This window comes from Lissotriton vulgaris, unplaced genomic scaffold (assembly GCF_964263255.1).
Source record: "Lissotriton vulgaris unplaced genomic scaffold, aLisVul1.2 SCAFFOLD_1672, whole genome shotgun sequence".
Lineage (NCBI taxonomy): Eukaryota > Metazoa > Chordata > Amphibia > Caudata > Salamandridae > Lissotriton > Lissotriton vulgaris.
This window is the reverse complement of record NW_028252384.1, coordinates 427,041-448,356: the sequence shown is the minus strand read 5'-3', so window position 1 is coordinate 448,356 and position 21,316 is coordinate 427,041. Positions and strand designations below refer to the sequence as shown.

The window sequence follows — 21,316 nt, the reverse complement described above, 5'->3', positions numbered from 1 at the left end:
GTTGGTAGCTAATCAGAGCTCTGCATTTCCCTGCACGAGCTTTTTATTATTTGTGAAATAGCCGCAAAAGCAGATAAACAAATTTGGATTTCCTTAAATTTCTCAACATCTACTAAACTGGTTTATACCAAATAACAAGAAGCACAATCTGCAGATCAAAAGCTCGGCTTTCTGTCAAATTTTTTATAATTCCGACAAGCGGTTCAGGCTTAGTTGTGTCTAAAGCTCTTATGGGAATTAACCTGGGAAACACTGTTCCTGGCCCTCATTTTTCTTGGCCCCCGCTTGATGGAATACCCCAAAACATTCCATGTGCAACAGAATCACCAGCGCACAAATTTGGGAACATTTCGTGAAGATTCGTCAAACGGCGTCAAAGATATAGTCAAGTCAAAAAATGCTTTTCTTTTGGAAACATGGTCCTAATTATAACTACCTACTGGCATCTGCCAGTAGGTAATATATATATCTACACACTCGCACACACACACACACATTATTTATGATTTTCTTATTACATGAGGCTAACAAATTAAATATCTCTGTGAGCCAGATTTTTAAAGAATGCATATTTCAAAATCGAGGAAAAAATCATGACAAGAAATGAATTCTTCAAAAACTAAAGCATTCAAAAATAATTCGCATAAAATGAGGGCAAACAAAATGTACACACAAAGTGAATACACACACACTCACCCTCACATGACTACCACCAAATATTTAGTCACAAAATAGCGAAGGATGCACACCATACCGACAGAAAGGATCTGCAGGGTTTACAGTGGGAGATGCTGACGCCCTCACAGTAACAGTCAAAGATCTATTCACACCTCTTCGAACGGCCTCAGTCAAGTCTCCTCTACCCACGAATTAGGATTCACCATGAATGAATGAATGAATGAACGAATGAGAAGGCACATGGCTATTACTCGAGAGTCCCAGCGCACATGCCAGGGTAGTATAAGTTGTTTGTTAAAAACAAGGGGACCCCATACAGTAGAACCTGGGGTAACGAGATGCTTTAGAAAGAACAATGGTTCAAGGTAGGCCTTAAGAGGTCCTTAGTGGGGAATAGAACAAAAAGCGAGTACTTAATAAGTCGCTAGGGAGCAGAGGTAGTAGGTACTGGTAGGAGTTTTTTATTTTACTCTTTTTTCTCAAGGGTATACATAAATAATTATACTGTATTGCAGGTGCTCAAGTGAATAGTATGGTGCAGGACGTGACACAAGTGATCAAAGTGAACGGACTGTCACACAACAACAACAAGGATAGAAACACAACAATTATACACAAATAGAACGGGTGAAATTCCTTGGGTAGGTCGACGGCGTTTCGATCTATATTGCTTTAGATCATCATCTGGACAGATGAGCCTCCTGAAACTTGCCGGTGCTTTTTAAGGCAAGGATGAATAATTGGCAGTACAGTGGATTGGGTGTTGCTGTTCTCAATTGAATATTTTACTTAATGAAAACATGGGTCTTCCAATGAAGAGACTCAAGTAGCGCTCGGTCACGTCTATTTGGACGAGGGTCCTACTTGAATTGAGAAGTTAAACGAACAGACCCCGAGTTAATACAGAGGGGTTCCGTATAGCGCGTTCTTCACTTTTGCAGTGAAGGAGTATTTGGCGCCTGAAATTAATCCGGCGTCACGTCGTGGCAGGAGAAGGGGGTCCGAGTACCTCATCCGCGATAGTACTCGGACCCCCTTCTCCTGCCACGACGTGACGCCGGATTAATTTCAGGCGCCAAATACTCCTTCACTGCAAAAAGGAAGAGGGCTGTATGAAACCCTATTTATCAAATCCTATTTCTGCTTTCAGGAGCCACAAGATAAGAGGTAGCAAAGGTAGTTGCAGGAGTATAAAGGACAGCAATTGTTAACCCTGGCTAACCACTACTGAAGTCATTGCCTCGATCCCATTGTTAGCGGACATGCGGCATTCTGGCCCAACTAGAAAGAGATAATCCTACAGGGAATACACTGTGTGAATTGATCATCAGGCAGATTAGAACTGAAGCTGCATGATAGAGCTGCAGAATAGAGGAAACGGGAAACAGATGAAGACAGAACATGTGGTGACTGGAGTACACAGAAAGTGTGAAATCAATTATTGAGATGAGATGGGGACCCAGAGCTTGAGTACTTCATCAGCTTGTCCTATATCCTTGATGAGGGAGCAGACAGTGGTTTCTGTGAATGGTACGTCCATCAGACCTGGCTGCATCCGCTCCTTCCTCCCGACATACGCAGCCAGGTTTGTAGACAGGAACGCACCTTGATGAACGTTTGACTACAGGGGTTCTTGAGCCCTTTCTCCAAGGGGCCCATATGACCAGATGGTGGGATACTTATGGGCCTGGTGCCTTAGAGGTTAACAAAGGTCAATCTTTTTGTTATTAGTGGCACAGGAGTCCGTCGTTGCTACACCTGGATCTCATTTTTCCATCCTGAAGAATGCCCCAGACTCACATGAGCCATTAGGCAGAAACATGTTGATAGTACATGTGGTGGTGAGGTACTAAATCCCCTTGTCTCCATGTTTGGTTTTAACACCAAGTTATATTTCTAGTAAATATAAAAGGTCTGTTTAGGATGTCACATTGGTTTTTAGTTTGTTTAGATTTTAGATCACGGGCCCATTTGTAGGTATAAGTGCCTCCCTGATTCCAGGGTGTAGGCCCGGTCTCAATCAAACCAGGTTTTTGGAGAGCTTGGAATGTCCTATGATGAAGCATTGTAAACAAAAAAGATTCCTTTCTGTGCTATTATGCTTTTAGTTAGTAATCCTATGCTAAATAGGGATAATATGATAAGTGAAGAATGGGTTTTAAAGAAAATTATTTAGCCCTAGATAAATACCAACAGGTGATATAAATGTTAATAAATTAATGTTGTCCTGAACTTATACAAAGAGAGTGTAATAAATCAAACTTTGTTATCTAGGACACAGACTGAAGTGATATGATCGCAATAAAAGGGATACCAAGCTAGAAACCTAAAAGCTGGACCAAGCGACACAACATATCCTAGGTATGTACACACTCAACAGGAGCCCAAAATTATTAGCTTGGCTATTATGTAAAAATAAGACTCTAAAATGAGATATTTCTCTGATCAATACAGACTTCTGGTGTATTGAAACAGAACAGCTGTCCTGCACAGATTGAAAGACGCAGAGACAACTAGACTGACTGAAAAGAAGTCCTCCCCATTTTTAAGTAAGTAAACCTAATATCTGCCCAAGAATTGATTAAAAGAGGCAAGTCGGATCAAAATTAAAAAGGCTACCTTCTTGCTTCACAGAATATCCACAAGAGCGTTTATTAAATCAGCTCTAGACCAAAACAAGTTGTGCTGGCCACAAGTGAAAAGAGTGACCAACAGACATCTAACTGAAGTAAGCTTGTAAGCATGTGATTATCATTCCCCTCAATAAGACACCTCCACCAAATAACTTAGTGTACAATAAAATTTCTCAGCGAGCATTAAATTAATTATGTATATTGATTTTGTAGAAAGAAGACCATATTGATTTTAACTCAACTGTCCTGAAGAAGGTGTTACATCAACATTAAGCACCGAAACGCGTCGACCAAGAATTTTATATATTGTGTTTTAATTGACTGTAATATTTACGTTTTTTTATTAAATGTATGGATAAATTTATGTCTAATTCTGAAATTGAGATCAGTGACTCTGAGATAGTAACCGTAAGAGGAATTGTTAGATAGATAACTTGATATGTACCGGAGCACGTGATCAGAATAACATTTGTTGTATGCTTGCTCATCTTTTTAAATGACAAAGTAAGCGATTTTAAAGTAAATAAAAATTTAAAAATGTATGGTAAATCATATGTGGTACCTAGCATTAATGAAGAGTGTCATAATTTTGAGGTGAGAGGAATTTACGATTTAAGAGTAGGCCTTTTGGTCACTAACTAAAAGCATAATAGCACAGAAAGGAATCTTTTTTGTTTACACTGTTTTGACCCGGTCCTTTCTGGCCCCCGGGAAACTCTTATTTTTTAAGACTATGATGAAGCATGACACCTGCTGGTGTGCAAGGTCATCTCGTCATGTTTTTGTGTATGTCCAGTAGTAGATTGTTTCGGGTAGAATCATAAGGGATATATAATAAACAAAATACAGTATAGGTGGCTTTATTGTGTATCAGGCCCCCACCCCACCCCCGAAAGGTTGGGGCCCTAGGACAGGGTCTACTTTACCCATGCCTTAAAACATCTCTGAAGACTGTTAAACAAGAAAAAAGCATTCTTGCCAGGGTGCTTCCTTATGTGAAAGAAATGCAAATGTGTGCAATTGCTTAATCTGCAAATGTAAAGGGCGATTGGCCGCCGATACTGGCTTTAACTGGTGAAATCAGTTGAAGCTTTGTAAGGTCACAGATGTTCTCTTTTTTAGTGGTAGAGGAGTTACCAGCTAAGCTGTTAAGCGTGTGCCTTCAAAGAAAAGTTATATTAAAAAAATTGCATTACATACAGTCTGGGTATTACTAAAATCTATATTTTGGAACAACCATTTTATCTTAAAACGTTCTGTTCATTTTGTAGCAGTCTGTCTTATACTGTGTGTAATGCAACTTATAAATAATGACTTACATATTCACAGAGCTTTTTGTCTCAGACGGAGACCTCGTACCACTACAAAGGCACAAGTCTCTATTCTCCACTGCACCAATCAAAATTTAAATCTGTGACTCTCTGGTTAAACACAGACCTCTGCAGTGCATTAACTAATGGAGGTTTTATAATGTACTATAGTGCAATTCTCACTAATTAACATAACTTTTTTTAAATGTATTTCTTATTTAAGCTGCATGTTATTTTAAATGTCAATATCTGAAAGTGAAAGGCCAAACAAACACAGAATATTTCTTTTTTTTAGCCATACCTTTGGCCCCACCCCCACACTCTTTGGCCCCACCCCATTGCATGCAGCATTACATTTCCCATACTTTTTGCAATGCACTTCGACCGCTGATCTCTCTTAGGCTGTAATGATAGACAACCTATTAGTGTAGTGTAAATAGGGCAGAACCAGTGTCACTCTGTTTACAAAACACTGATGAACTGTCAAAAATATTTTTTGCAGCGGGACTGTGGACTGCAATCTGTGTGGGAGGGATCAAGAGAATTTCGTCTCTCGTCAATGAGTACCAATGGGGCCAACCAGCACAAATTAACCCCTGCCTTGATGAGACTCCGTGAGTCAATGTTATCCTAACAATATACGTAGGTTCATGTTTCAAGCAGTCGATATTGTGACATACAACACATTGAAATGTAACGCTCATTGCACAACTTTAAAAAAAGGCACGTGACACCTCAATCACAAATGTAATCAAACAGCTGACACCCAAAAAAATACAGGCCTGCAGCATTTAATACATAAGCAAACGTACGTCTGGTAGAAGCACTATCCAAACGCAGTAATGCTTCTCATTGTGCCAAACATGGGGCCAGATGTAGGTAGACAAATACCGGTCAGTAACGGCCGATTTCGGCCGTTACCGACCGGTATTTGGAGTTTGAGATGTAGGGTCCTTAAATATTACTGATTCGGTAAATTTACCGAATCTGTAAATCTAGATGTAGGTGGCACTGAAAACAGTGCCACAGGCCCTTAAGAATTAGTTATTTACCACAAAATAATATTTTGTGGTAAATAACGAATTCCAGTGTACATGATCATCTGTGCATGTACACCTGTGCCATGTGGCACACATACATGCCCTGTAAACAGAGTGAAACTGGTTCTGTCCTATTTACACTACACTAATAGGTTGTCTATCATTACAGCCTAAGAGAGATCAGCGGTCACATGGCACACAAGCCAGAATCAGGGGTGCAACAGGGTGTCAAAGTGACACCCTGTCCCCATTGACAATTCAGTAATTTTACCGAATCGGTATTTACCTATTCGGTAATTGCCATTGATTCCTATGGGTCTCAAGGCCCATGGGAATCAATGGCAATTACCGAATCGGTAAATACCGATTCGGTAATTACCGAATCATACTGATTCGGTAAAAATTACCGAATTATTTCCTACATCTCATTTACCGAATCTAGAATACCGAAGTGGTAAAATTCGGTATTCTAGAGTCGGTAAATGAGATTTACCTACATCGGGCCCATGGTGCTTTATTAGAATACAATGACAAATAGTCTTGAATTACCTTTCAAAATGTAAGGTGATTGGGCCACGTGCTGGTCACCATAGAGTACTTCAATAATCATGCCTTCGTTTACACTTCCATACATCCGATACCGCATAAGGAATGACCCATCATTCCTGTCTAAAGGGTCAGGCACATGAATTCTGATGTATTCTTTTGGTGAAATTGATTTGATGGATACTTTAAAGGTTTTCTGTCCTGTTCCTGCAAAGAAAAAAAAACTGTTCATGTTAGGAAATAGCCATGGAGCAATTCTTTTCCGCCAAACAACCCCAAGGTATGCACCACAAATCTGATCCCCAAACATTTCTGCCATGTGGCAAACCTGATAGATGTTAAACACCTCCATGCCAGAAAGAGAACGGACAGGCACAAATATTGGTGCTTAAAGACACGCCTTTCATATTTCATAAGATCAAAGCAGCCTCCATGTACCCTCTCTCCCACTCTTGCAGGGTTCCAAAACGTGAACCTCTACTTTTAGTATGCATGGGCTTTTTCAACATAGAATGGTACCAGATACCAGCATTAGGTTCCACACACAATATTCTTTCCAACGTCAGCCTTGTACACGTCATATCCTAATAAAAACGAACATTGGTAAAGCCAATACGTCTTGCCTTTGGGACTTATTGGTTTGTCAATACCTTTTAGCCACAGTCTAGTAGCCTAGAGCTAAAAAGTCTTTACAGGGTGTCTGGTGACTACTTCTGTGAAAAACGATTGCCGAATTAAATAGGAGTAAAATATAGACTGTTCAGCTTTAAGTTGCATATTGATGTATTTGAGTTTTAAACTAGACAAGCCTTTGTCCAGACAATGTTACCATGTGAAAAGAGGACAAGATATTGAACGGATTCAATCACAATTATGCAGCATAATGGGCATTTTATTGGTGCATAATTTAGTAAAACCCGCCGCATAATTTACCCCACTCTTGTCGTATAATTGAGGGGCCCTGTCGATAAGTTATATGTTAATGCTGATAGACTGGCTCAGCCAGTTAACCTTCGCAACTGAAATATGCAGTGATCTACAGGTCATGAGTTCAAACTGCAGGAAGTTCAATTCAGCCTTACATTCTTCTGGTAGGTTGGTAAAGTGTGCGTCATTAACATGGGCAACAGTAACACCCGTTATTCACAGTGCTTTGAAACAGCGGAAGTAAGATAAAAAGCACTGGGAGGGGAAGATTGCAAGCTACACACATTTGTGAAGTTGAGAGAGGATAGCATCATCTCCAAGTGTGCCCACTGCAGTATTACAACATTCACCAACATAAAGTATCTGAAAAAGCAACACTTTACTTTGCACCTCAGCTATTTGCACCCCGTGTTTTTTAAGTAGTTTAAATGCAGATTTAAAGCCGCAGTGGAGCACGGATTGCATCCAGCTTGAGAAAAGGAAATAAAAATGACAACTGTGCAAAGGTGCCAGGCAGCTGGCTGATAATTATGTGGTACCTTCTTTCAAAGTTCACGCCCCGGCTATATTAACCTAAGCGATATCTGAACACTGACTCCACAGTACCGGGTGCAGGCCACATTTCTTGAACAATGCCACTTGATTTAAAACAGCTGGTGAAACAATTTCTATGTGTCCCATGCTGCACGTCGAGGTCTGGGTTCTTCTTTACTTTCATGTACTTTTATTTTTATTTAAGAAGTTTTCTATAGCGTTGTCAAGACACAAAGGTAGCAGAGCGCTTTACATTAAGAGAATAGCATATAATCAACAGAAACAGGACATAAGAAAGGTAATAACAATCAACGAGTGTTAGAGTAAGAGCTGCGTAAATGTAATGCAGAAACTTCTTTGGTTTCAGGAATCATTGCGGTTGCATAGCTCTGTGGTTGCTGTCTGTACCGTGTTATCCACAACCAAGAGAACGGTTGAGGAACAGGGATTTGAGTTGTCTTTTGAATTCCACAAAGGACGGTATGGTTCTGATGTGCGGGGGGATGGAGTTCCAAAATTTTGGGGCGTTTCCTGTGAAAGAGCAGTCCGCTGTTCTTTTCTTTCTGGTTTTAGGTAGGATGAGTAGGAGGGAGTTAGTGCTAGTCAGATTCCTGGCTTGGCCTGCTTTTTTGAGTTTTTTTTGCCAGGTATTCGGGTTTGCCGGTATGGAGGGCTTTGTGGGTTAGGCAGGCCGTTCTGAAATTACTTCGCATTTCTACTGGGAGCCATTTGAGTTCTTTGAGTGCAGGGGAGATGTGATCAGATCTTTTGACGCCGGTGATCATTCTGGATGCCGCATGTAATGTTGTTTTGATCGGTGCCAAGTGCGATTTAGGAATACCGGTAAGGACTGCGTTCCCATAGTCCAGTCTTGACAGTACCAGAGATTGTGTGGCCAATTTATGATCCTTGTTTGGAATGTAGGGTTTGATTTTGTTCAGAAGTCTAAGGTTAAAGAGTGCACTTTTGGCTGAGTTCTTAACCCCTTCGATGCTGATGACGAGCTTAGCTCGTCATCACCCACGGGTGTCGTGTGCTGATGACGAGCTGAGCTCGTCATGGTGCCACTAAAATGGCAATTTCCAGCACAGGGGGGGGGGGAACGCCTAGCAGCCAAGTGGTTAATGTGTTTCATCATGTTTAGAAGCTAAGGTGACGCCTAGAGATTTAGCAGAGTCTGCTAGAGTAAGATTCCCTTTGAGCGCATCAATTGCTTTTAGCCATTCGGTGATTTGTGGGTTGTCCTCCTTGTTCGAGATGAGGAGTGTCTCGGTCTTGTCCGGATTTAGTTTCAGTTGATTGTTTGTCAGCCATTCTTGAACATCTTTCAGGACTTTTATACTTCAAATATGCATTTAACACCATTGGTGCGGCGCATTTTCCCGCTGTGCGCTGAAGATTTGAAAATCCCGCGGTTCATGACGAGCTCAGCTCGTCATGAGCGTACGAGAGATGTACTTCATGACGAGCTGAGCTCGTCATCAGCGTCGAAGGGGATAAATTCAAAAACAGCGTGCAATGAGTTTTTTGCACCTGGAGCACTTAGGGGGTTGACGTTAGTATGGAGCACTATGCAATGGAAGTGAATGTGAGTACCTGAAGCGGGGAAGCTGGTCAGCCACTTTGGGTCATGCAGGAGTTACTCAAATGCAAAACTGCTTTTTTCCCCTTCTAAAGTTAGCTAGTCTACTTATAAGGAAGGTGGTTCATTCTGCTAACACACTAAGATTTTAGGACATGGCTGCAATCTCTCGTGGCTGCATGCACGCCAGACCTTCTCTCTCTCTCACACTCATGTGTCTGTGTTTTACACAAAGAAGTGCTCTCATGATGTGGAATGCCTGCCTGCGCCCATCCAAGGAGCTGACAAGGTGCAACAACAAAATGCAAACATGCTACTGCAGTGCAATCCGCAATGAGTGCTCGCGAGGCGCCTTTCGTCATGTAGTAAGTGTCGTCTGGTTGACTGTGGGCGACGACGGAGACTAGTTCAAGTTAGATAAATCCTGAGACGTTTGACTAGCCACATTCAAAAATAGAAATTCATAAATGCCTGAAGCAGATATCAGGAGTAATTATAAAGTAGGATCAAAAACAGAGCCGGGGGTTAAGCAGCCTACAGCAAGTCTGTAAGGGTGTTATTCAGAGCTGGCAGGTGGGCAAACTAGGGGGGGACAGGCCCCTGTATCTGCATCATTTTTTTGCAGTTTTATGGAGCACGAACCCGATCCGAAAGTACTAGAGCACTTTCTAGGACCACCAACTACATTACGCATTCACGATTTGAAATGCATGGGAAGATTACGCGATTTCCCCAGAATCACACGATGTTGAGCCAAGGCTTGAACTGGGTTCCAGGTCCAAAGTCGGCAGCTCTGTCCGCGTATGTATCAGCCCACTGACCTGTTACAGATCTGGCCCTCCCCCACCTCCTCAAACCATATTGGCTGTGCTTCCAGAAAGATCTCTGTGAAGCCGCAGGTTGCCAAATAATTTCTTTCCAGGGTGCATTTGTCTATTGCAGTACTAGTGATCATTTATCAAATATTTAGTGGCATTGTAATCGTTCGGAGGCTATGTGAGCGGCGTTAGGGAGATTGCAAGCAACACAGAGGAACAGCCCCAAAGCTGAAGCTGAACTGTCTCCCAAGGATATGTATGTTACCCCCACCCCCGTGAGCGGAAGGGAGTTATTAAAATGATAAAGATGTGATATTGTTGGCAGCACTTTCTGAGGCATATGGTTTAAAAGTATGGGCATCATGTAGAAAGTGTACTTTCAAGTCAATTTATGCACATGTGCTGCATTCAAATGCCCTCGCAGATTGTGCACCTGTGATTAGGGAGACATGCACACATTAGGCACACATAGCAGGTGTTTCCACAATGTACCGAAACAATTGTAACGCTTGGGTCAGGCAAACGTCCTTGCACCTACGACATGGCACATTAATAAACCGGTTCACGTGCTGTATTGGAATGCAGTCCCACTTTCCATTTACATACGTGCACATATGTGTACATGTAACTTACAATTAATCTTTACAGACTTTGCAAACCCATGCAACAAAGGAACTACCCTTGAGGGTTTTAGCATACTTGTAGAGGCGCACAGACAAATGCCTGTACAGACTGTGTACACATGCGCTGTATCTCAAAGCCCTTACACATACTACTCATATAAATGCAGATAGATGGAAATGCTATGTCGCAATGCTCTTCCACACTACAAGCACATAAACATGTAAATATGTTCAAATCCTGTAAAACCAGAGGTGCCCTTACTCAGAACAGGTAAGCAGTCCAGTTGGCCTCCATTTCTGCAAATTGTCCACATCTTATTTCAAAGATCACAACCTAACCATTGAAAAGTCATACCACTGCAACCTTACATTAACTAATCGAAACAATTCTGGAATCAGCCACTATGGTATCTAATTTCATAGTGTTAGGAGACTTGAACCTCCATTTTAACAACCCTTTGGACACTATTGCCACGGAATTAACCAAAGACCTAGCTGCATGTCAACTCAACTTGATTGTTCAACACCCTACTCATTCTAAAGGAAATCTTTTAGATCCAATATTCACCAATGTTGCTAATTTGTCTACATCTACACCTTATTCTATCCCCTGGTCAGACCACATGGTAATACCCTTCTTATGGAAAATTAACAGACCATGTACCAATCAACCCCCCCATAAAACTTTAGGTAGGCGCTGGACAAAGTTAGAACCCAGCGATTGGATAGATTCTCTGAAGCAGAACGAACCTATGACCAATCAAAATATTGATAAGGCCAACACAGATTTCAACCAATGGATAGAACAATCACTAGATAGTGTGCTTCCTAAAACACGTATTTCTAAGAAAAAAGGTCCGAATAAACAGCCCTGGTTCAATTCAGAGCTAAGATCCCTTAAACAGGAGTGCAAACGAGAAGAAAGACAATGGCGAAAACATTTTGACGAGGAGAAAAAAACTAAATACAAACTTACAATCAAGAAATACAAAATGGCACTTAATGTGGCCAAATCCACTTTTTATGCGGAAAAAATTGAAAAATCCACTAATGCCCCTAGAGAAATGTTCAGAATAGTAAAAACGCTGATTAAGGCCCTTGATCCCCCCACATCTGAACTTTCATCGGAAGAATCTGGCGCTCGTTGCAACGAACTAGCAAATTTCTTTGCCACGAAAATTGAAAAAATTCTACTTTCTCTTCCCTCACTCCCAACAGTAGAGTCCAACCCTCCTCTGAGGGATGACATCAATTCTACCACACCCCACCTTGCATCTTTTCATCCACTCAGTGACGACCTTTTCCCCTCCCTCTTTAATTCCATAAAGAGTGGTTCCCCTCTTGATCCCGCCCCTATGTCTATCCTGAAATTAGTCCTCCCCCGTGTTAGCAGAAACATAATTGATCTTGTTAACACCTCCCTGGAGTCTGGGATAGTACCTCAAGACTGGAAACTAGCCATGGTAAAGGCCCTGTTAAAAAAAAAACAAATCTCAACCCTGATGACTTTTCCAATTACCGCCCCATTTCCCTCCTCCCCGGTATCAGCAAGCTTGCTGAAAAATGGGTAAATAAACAACTGGCATCCTATTTGGAGTCCCATAACCTGCTACATCCCACACAAACAGGTTTCCGAAAGGGACAGGGAACTGAAACAGCTTTGTTGAGGGTGGTCGAGGTATCCAGGAGGATTCTGGACGCAGGTGGCAGCGCGGCCATTATCCTCCTGGACCTCAGCGCCGCCTTTGACACGGTTAATCACCGAGTCCTCCTTGCCCGTCTAGAAAGAATTGGAGTCACAGGTAAAGCTCTCGAATGGCTTGAATCTTTTCTTAGCAATAGATTCTTTAAGGTCTTTTCAGATACCAACTGCTCCCTCCCAATACCATTACAGTGTGGGGTACCACAGGGCTCCTCCCTTAGCCCCACACTGTTTAATGTGTATATGGCTCCCTTGGCAGAGGTAGTGGCCCCCTTCGGAATCCAACTGGTAAGCTACGCTGATGACACCCAGCTAGTAGTCTCCCTCACCCAGGCGGACTCCCCCCAGAACAACCTTTGCAGCTGCCTGGGTGAAGTCGCAGAGTGGATGGACGCTTCCCATCTAAAATTGAACGGAGGAAAAACCGAGCTGATGTTGCTCGGAAGAAGGGCCACCTTTAACACCCCCTCTATGTGGCCCCCTTGCATGGGACCCGGACCTACCCCTAAAACGGAGATAAAAAGCCTCGGGTTTTGGCTCGACACGGAGCTTTCCTTCAAAACCCAGGCAAAAAAGACAGTGGCTACCTGCTTCGGTCTAATAAAAACCATCCGTAAAATCCTTCCCCAGCTACCCGGAACCGCCAAGAAAACCATAGTCCAGTCCCTCATTTTGTCAAGGCTGGACTATGGGAACGCACTCTATTTAGGAGCTCCCACCTCAGTTATCCGTCAACTTCAGATAGCTCAAAATTCCGCAGCAAGGCTACTCACTGGTACCAGCCATCGTACCTCCGCAGCTCCCTCACTAAGGACCCTACACTGGCTCCCAATAAAAGAGTGGATCCATTTTAAAACTCTCTGTCTGGTCCACAAAACTCTCTACGGGAATGCCCCCCCCATCATGAACAATATGATCAGACCATACATTCCATCCAGGCACCTTCGCTCTAACCAGAAAATCTCCTTATAACACCCAGGACCAACAGAGCCTGATCTGGGGACCGCCTCTTCTCGCGAAATGCAGCAAAGCTGTGGAATGCCCTTCCGCTTCCACTTCGCTTAGAACCTAGCCAGCTGGCATTCCGAAAACAATTAAAAACAGCATTGTTTCCCAGGTTATAGATTAGCTAGCCCCATTTCTCAAACTCTGCATCATCCTTCTATTGGACATCAAGCGCTGGGATGCTTCCGAGTAGCCATGCGCTATACAACAGCCTTTCAATTCAATTCAATTCAATCCGATGTTGCTCATCTACTAATACCATAACCAGGCGCATGAATTGAAACAGTCCCTCCCACTAAAGAGCATGCCTACCTCCTACTAATTTAACCTACCAAGTAGAAACTGAAGTAAATGTATGGAATGGTTTCCGTAAGAGCACACAACCTGCAATAACCAACAGCTATCATTGGAGAAAAACAGGTAACCTAGAGTTCAGTAACAGCGTGCTGTGTGGCATAAAGCGCTTTAACCACATGCGCGCTGCACTTATTCTGCTGCTATGCTGACTTTTTAAAAAACCCATTGTTCATGACGAGCTGGGCTCGTCATCAGTGTTTGAGGAGGCTACACCATGACGAGCCCAGCTCGTCATCAGCCTCGAAGGGGTTAAGCCGGTCGCCAATAGGCCTTCAGCATCTCCTGAATTGTACCACGCTTTCTCGGTAAGGAATGCCCTACAAATAAACCTTAACAAATCTGAGGTCATGACGGTGAACTATAGGAAGAAAAGGATCCCTTTTGGTACCTGAACAGAGAAAAGCTTGAACGGGTAGCCACATACAAGTACCTTGGTGTCGTGCTGGATTCTAAGAATACGTCTAAGCCTCAGCTCCAGTCCATCCCAGGGAAGGCAACAATGACCTACCTTGCACTAAAATCACTAAAGCCCAAACTCCCTGAACTCACCCTCAAACCCTTCCTTGAAATCCCCCGAGCGAAACTTCAACCAACGCTCACTTACGGGAGTGAATCTCTGCATGGGAAGAACGCTGCACTGTTGGACACAGTTATAGCCAACTCTTATAGGGCCGTCTTTAACCTACCCAAATATGTCTCTCCGGCCCAAATTCGTTTAGAATTTAGGCTCATCAAACAAGCAATAGAAAGACGGAGCGCATATGTAGCCAACTGGAGCAAGATCCGCGATTCAGACTCTGACTCCCTAAATGCCAGCGTCTGGGAAGAGCTACTCAGATGTCGCACTTCACTGCCTAGGGACTACTTATTTGGATCTCTTGAAGTGCTAGGTTTATCTGACATTTGGGAAACAGCCATAGACCTTCAGTCCTTCAAAAAATTGGCCAAAAAGTCTGCTCGGATAATCTCAGCAATAGAAGACAAGAAAGATCTAGCCAACAGAGCACACGGATGGATAACGGTGGGAGATTACGGTAAAATACGGCCAGAAGCCTATCTTAACATCGGGACGACAATACAAGTTAAAGAAAAGTTTCTAAAACTGCGCCTTGGGGCTATCCCGATATTACCGCACCTGCCTCCATGGGAGAGATCTCATGCCTCGGACTTGTGTCGCCTGTGTAAATCTGGCAAGGAGGACATTGTCCACGTTATATGCATATGCCCAAGATTAAGGGACCTGAGGCACAACCTGCTGCTACCATTTTTTAGATCACATGCTGTTCGGACTTGTAGGCAGGCAGTTAAACTGTGTTTCACCACTAGCAACATCAAACAACTGCCAGGTTGTGAAGTTCTTTGATCTAACAAAGGAAAGACTCAACCACACTTGAAAGACTCATTGGGACTTAGTAACAACCTTGAATTGACCACAGTAATTGTTACATTTTAAAAAAAAGTTAAATCATTTTCTTATTGTCATATGGCTTTTATACTTTTGTAAAGATTTTAATTAATCATATACAAATAAAATATTACCTTACCGTACCTTACCTGCCTTGCCATGGGCAGTAAGTGCTATATAATGCAACAATAATACCATTTATAACCCTCCTGGCCCACATGAATTCTAATACCATAATACTCAGTGGTCAGGCAGTTAACTGTAGTTCACACAGGGTGCATAAGAATTCCCTTATACTGTGGGCCAGTCTTACACTTATATAAGACAAAACCAATATGGGTCCTGGTGGTTGACCAGTAGTATACCAGTTCAAAGCACGAAACCACCCATCACCAACCACACAGGCATTGAACCCAAACCTCGGTGGTCATCACACATGACATGGAAACACTTCACACATAGGATCAAAACAAAGATACACTTCCAACCACACATCCTACATGGAGTTGCCTGCTAACAATGTAGACAAGTGCTTCATCGCCCCACAATAACAGTAGCAAGTGGTATATACATGTTGCAATACAGTACAATACAGTGTCTGAGAGTCTTATGTGGCATTAACTCGAGTAATAGAAAAGGCTATTTTTCGCTGAATGCCTTTTAAATTGTCAGATGGCTCTTCTGCATTCCTTGGTTTGCATTGGCTGTGGCTGAGGGTGCTGTGTGCCAATCTATTGTTAGAGGACTTTCAACATTTACCAGCATAGTGTATGCTTCACTTCAGTATTTATAGGAAGCATTTCAGGCTTGCAAGATCCTTAAGACATGTACCAGCAGATGGTCTGTTTGCCGATTTCCAGCAAGAATTTCTTAGCGACATGGAACACAGCTTCAAAATGTTACTCCGGTTTTGCAGTAACCAGCCATGCTAGCCACAGAGAGAAGGATTCGCAAAGATGAACAATTTCATGATTCGCAAGCCTACACTTAAGATTTTTCTAATGTTACTCTTTTCACAGGATTCACAAAAGCATCCCAACGTATACAGAAAGTAATGAAAATTGTAGATTTCCATGTTTTTGCCTAACCTGAAATGATTTGCATGTCACTCCTGGACAATCCACCTGGTCACAGTTACTTTCGAATTATAAATGCACCTTAAAGTGAGAAAGTCTTTTCACACTCAATTTGCGTTCCTATGCTGATTTTTTCCCGGCACCAAGTATTCAAATTTGGCGTGGGAAGCACTGAGAAGGTGGTGAACATCCACAATGCCCGGGTTTATTGGTGTTCATAACCTTCCAAATGGCAGTCACTACCCCCTCCCCTTTTTACAAGCACCCATATTCTTATCTATAGTCTTAATTCCATTACTGCAGGCAATCTACCAGGGTAGTAGCAATTCCAAAGGTAGTGGTTGAAGATAATGCTTCAGACATTGTAAAGCATGAAACTTCAACCTTTACCTCCCCCTGAGACTACGTAAGCAAGCAACCATTAAGTGGATTGATCACAAACGAACTCAAAGTTCATATATAACCAGCTTTAAATATAGGGAGCATTGCCCCGCTCATTGCATAAAATGTCTTCATGTTTTGCGTGCTTATATTAAAATACTACATTTTTCATAAAAGCAGATATTTGACTGGGTAAGCAACTTATTCAGTTACTGTTTGTACTTTGAGTCTTCCTTTAGTATGCCTCACAAGTACCTCTCCTTTGAAGAGACTTGGTCTTCTCAACCTGTGCTACCACTGAGAGTCAAGTGCTGACAGGGGTAGTAGTTCTTGGCCCAGTTACTCAGGATTCATATTAGGTTGGCCCCAGGACAGCAGAAGTAGAAGGCTACAGCCCACACAGTTGGGCCCAAGTTAAGCCCACCTTGCCCTGTAGTTCTCTGTAAGGGGCTCCGACAAAGTCCTTTAATAATAGCCTTGTCTTTAGCGTTGTATGCATGGATCACCCTTGATAAATCATGTCAACATAGCCCAGTTGTTTACCTGGAAAGCTCACGATATACCTCTATACAATTTCCACTCAATTCACATTTTTCCCGTTTGTCGGACACCCTCCCCCTTCAGAACTTAAACTTATCTGCAATCATAGAACAGTGCATATCATTATTCCATGCCTTTAGGTCGTGAAAGACCATTGCACTGTGATGCCTAGCTTGATCTCGCCTTGCTCCCATAAAAGATAAGCTATCGAAGATCTTCTGCTATTTCTGTGAAGCCACTTCCCCCATAGATCCAGTACAAGTCGCTTTACATTGGGTTCTGTGGGAAACCCCATTGGTTGTGGCAAGCAAAGCCACACATCCTTTCAAAAAGGCTCTAGTCAAGCATTTTACATGTATGAAATTACGTAGTTGTCCACAGTCTTTGGTGCACCTATCTGTTCTGGCTCCACCTATCTTAGCAATATGTCCTCTCATGAGGTATGATCTATGAAGGATTTTCAACCGCACCAGTCTAAACCGTACCCGAACTACCACCTCTCATGGTGGAGAGAAAGCCTACGCAATTCTTCATTCTATAAGTCTATCAAGTCCCCTGTACATTATTTCACCCAGCTCCCCTAGTGGGTATGGTGAGGTATTATGTTCTTCTATCTTAAAGATATTGCTTTCTGAGGAAGGCTTTCCAAAAGAATCCGGTCCTCCAATGGGGAGGAGTCTTCAATTTTCGTTCCTTTTGGGACAAGGCTGCAAAAGTTTGCCTGGGTATTTATATGTTAAGTGTATGTCAATTCACATTCCTTCTCAAGCGTCTCTAGGGTGGAAGCCCCCGACCTGCCCCGAGTGAGCGGTCGCTACGGCCACCGGAGAAACGCGTCCCTGCCGTGCGAACAGGAGACGCTGTTCCCGTTACCATCTTCTTTCTCCGGGAGCTGGGGTGAACGGACATCTTTCCCCTGTCCCCCTGCTGCCTCGATATCCTCGCTATTGACTAAATGAAGGCTATGGCCCTTGATTGTGTATCCAGAGCCCTATATTAGAAGAGCATTATCGATCCCTTCGGATCCTGAACATGAATACCTATCTGCGGACCTCCCATTCCTGAAGTTACTAAAGATCTTGGATGCCCTACCTCTTGCTGAACCAGACCCGCTAGCGAATCAGACCCTTTAGCGAGCAGGGGATCCTCGCTCGCCCAGCATTCGACCCCCCTTCCCAAGAGAAAACCCTATCTTCTGTGGCCCTCGTTTCCCACTACCTGTCCTTCGCCCTGATGAAGGTGTAGCCCACCTGCGGCCCTACACCGAAACGTGCGTCGGCGCTTGTTCCACCCCTGGAACCTACTAAAAAACATCTTTGGGACTTCATGCCATCTGTCCCACGTCCATCCTGTTCATCTGTGGCAACTGTGTGAAGTGAAGTGTGAATGATTATGAATGATTGAGTGTGTGTTGTTGATATGAACTGCGGGAACATGGGCCTTGTTTAGGAAAAAATCTTTCTTATGTGACTTTTTATTGTATATTTATAAACGGTTATTGTTGAACACATCTGTACGCATCATGAAATGCCTAATGAAAATGAGAGAAAAAAATGAAATGTAATAATTTATAATAAACCCTTTTGATAAAATACCTTTTGCTATGTGTCTATGAGATATCCTCCTGGGTTCAGAGTGATTTGTAGTTTTTTGGACCTATTCTAGGCCTTCCTTACTAACTTGCGGGTAGGTTCTTTTCCTGTTTTGATCTCCTAGTTGCTTATCCCAATTCTATTATATTTCTGGAGTCCTATGAGGCTAGCAACCTTTTGTAGTAGTCCACTATCCCGCGGTGGTGTCTTTTGTCAGAACCCCTCTCTATCCCAGGCCCTTGGCAGTTTTATCTCAGGCTCTCAAAATGGATTACATATGTGGGGGCAGAGCGTTTCTGTGTCCTATGTAATGCTAAGGGTAACCCTAGGCTTCATTGCAGGTCTATCTATTCTGCAGAAGGGGACATCCAGCGGGGAGCAGGCCCATTCTTTTACCACCACCATTTGAGAGGCCCAATAGTATTTTATAATATTGAGGGGGCAATTCTACCACAATACCCCCTTGCCAGTTTTATGAGTGATATTTGAGGTAGTTTTCCAAGCCACAGGAGTAGCTGAACCTCACCCTCCAGCTTTCTGAAGAATTTCTACAGACCCAATAACAGGTTGTAAGAAAATGCCTCTTTTTATATGGTCACCCCTCAAGTAATTCAACTAATGCTTCTGATTTATGGACTCAGAGTGCACCGAGACCTGCTAATAAGACTTCAGTGCCCTGACCCTAAAGTGTATGTCAAATTGGCAGTACCTAATTGGAAATGGCTAACGTACCTATAAGGCCCTAGTAAATGGTAGACTGTTGCTCAGGGCATGCAAGTCAGATGGGTACTCCATGGCTTGCAGAACTGGTTGTGCCACCTAGGAGGCCCCTTAGTAAAACAAGTCCCCCAGTCCTCTACTACAGACTGGTAGAGCGGGCATGCACTGCTAGGATGACTTTTTCATTGAAAGCAATGGTAAAGCCACTTCTTGCCCTGTACATATCTGTAAGTCGCCCCTCTGGGAGGCCTACCGAGTCCTAAGGCAGGGGGCGACATATGACACAGACAGAACATGTACTTTTCATGTCCTGGCAGTAAACACACCAAACCACTGTTTATACTGTAGAAAGACTTGGCCACCCAATGGGAGGGTACAGGATTACACACTGACCTCTCAGCTGTGCCAGCTCCTGAACGGTGCAGCAAAGTGGGCACTCCAAGGTATCCAACAACATGTTACATTAAGCCTGACTTGTATCTCAAGTCGAAATTAATGTAGCTTGTTGCAGAGTTCAGCTTTAGCCAATTTGCCACTTTGTTGCCTTTAAAATCCTATGCTTTCCCTGGCACACCTGGAGCCGGTGGCATGAGGCAGCTTTCTTCCCTCCTGAAGAGACGTGCCAACGACTCTCGGGAAGGAGAGCAATGAGTGACTGCAGGCCAAGGAAGTGCTACCTCTCTCCTGCAGAGAGCCATTTAGGAGAATAAATGACAATTGCAGAGGACCGATTAAAGTTTCTCCCAAAGGAGAAAATCATCTCATCCCTCCGGAATAAAAACGTATATGATACGCTAGCGCCGGTTAGTAAAGCGCAGTATTGCCGTCAATGTGGTTTCGCAGCGCTGTACCCATGAATCCAATATAAATTTCGAAAGGAGATGGGTGTTAACTACAACACAACGACGCAGTAAAAGTCAAAATCTGATTTCCGCTTTCTGTGCGCCCAGATGCTCTCCTGGGAGACTATGGGCGGGGTTTGGGGCGGAGTTCCCCCCCTGTGATTGGAAAGAGGCGGCTCAGCACAGATGCCTGTCCCGGCAGGGTTATGTACAGAAACACAACAAACTGGACAGCGCTTTAAGACAAGCAGCGTCCCACCAGCGCTATAAGACAGGCAGCGTCACAAAGGGGCGCGCGCGCGGCTCGGTACCTGAGGGCGAGCTCGTCAGGTTCTGTCCCGCGGGGCTCACGGCCTGGATGAAGAAGTACCTGACGGGCAGGACGATGTCCGCCCGCAGCCCTGGTCCCCACACCAGGCTCCTCTGCGGGCTGACGGGCCCCGCGGCGGAGAGGGCGGCCAGGAGGCAGAGGCCGGCCAGGGACGGAAGCAGCGAGGAGAGGAGATGCCCCGGCCTGGCCATCCTGCACTCGGCTGCAGAGACACGTGTCCCTCCCCAGACCCGCACTGAAAACCTCAAATTTGAGTTTTTAGTTAAAAGGAAGTTGCCGTCAAACTGTATTGTCTGTGATTGGTGCAGCGTGGGCCTATCCAGAGCGGGGAAGTGACCGCGCACCCCCATGCCCCACGGGCTCCTCCTTCCTGGGTGGGTGGGGGGAGAGGAACGAAAGACCCCTAAACGCAGAGGCGAACCGGCCAACTGGCCTGGTATCTCCCTTTCCTTTGAACGCGAGGCTAAAACCTCAGATATGTGCTGCTTTCCTTTAGATACAAGCTTAGGCAAAGGTACTACGTCGGTCTTTACTAACAACTGGTGCTCGGATACCTTCAGGTCAAGTTCGCTCTATATAAAACTGCAATAAAATAAATAATCATGGGCATTCACAAACGCTGCCTGTGTGCAATGCGTACACAAATGCTGTTAAGCACATTAAAGTTAGTCCTA

At 43.6% G+C, this 21,316-nt stretch overlaps 1 protein-coding gene across 1 annotated transcript in view; it reads right to left on the bottom strand.

Moving 5' to 3' along the window:
- The window catches only part of LOC147662580 (protein O-glucosyltransferase 3-like), a 74,844-nt gene extending 53,755 nt beyond the window's left edge, over positions 1 to 21,089 (bottom strand). The window contains exons 1-2 of the mRNA XM_086951069.1: positions 20,623 to 21,089; positions 6,211 to 6,414 (exon numbers count right to left, since the gene is read on the bottom strand). Coding sequence (XP_086807195.1) covers positions 6,211 to 6,414; positions 20,623 to 20,992 — 574 coding nt within the window. The 5' untranslated portion in view covers positions 20,993 to 21,089. The remainder of the gene's footprint in view (positions 1 to 6,210; positions 6,415 to 20,622) is intronic.
- Between the last annotated feature and the right edge of the window lie 227 nt (positions 21,090 to 21,316).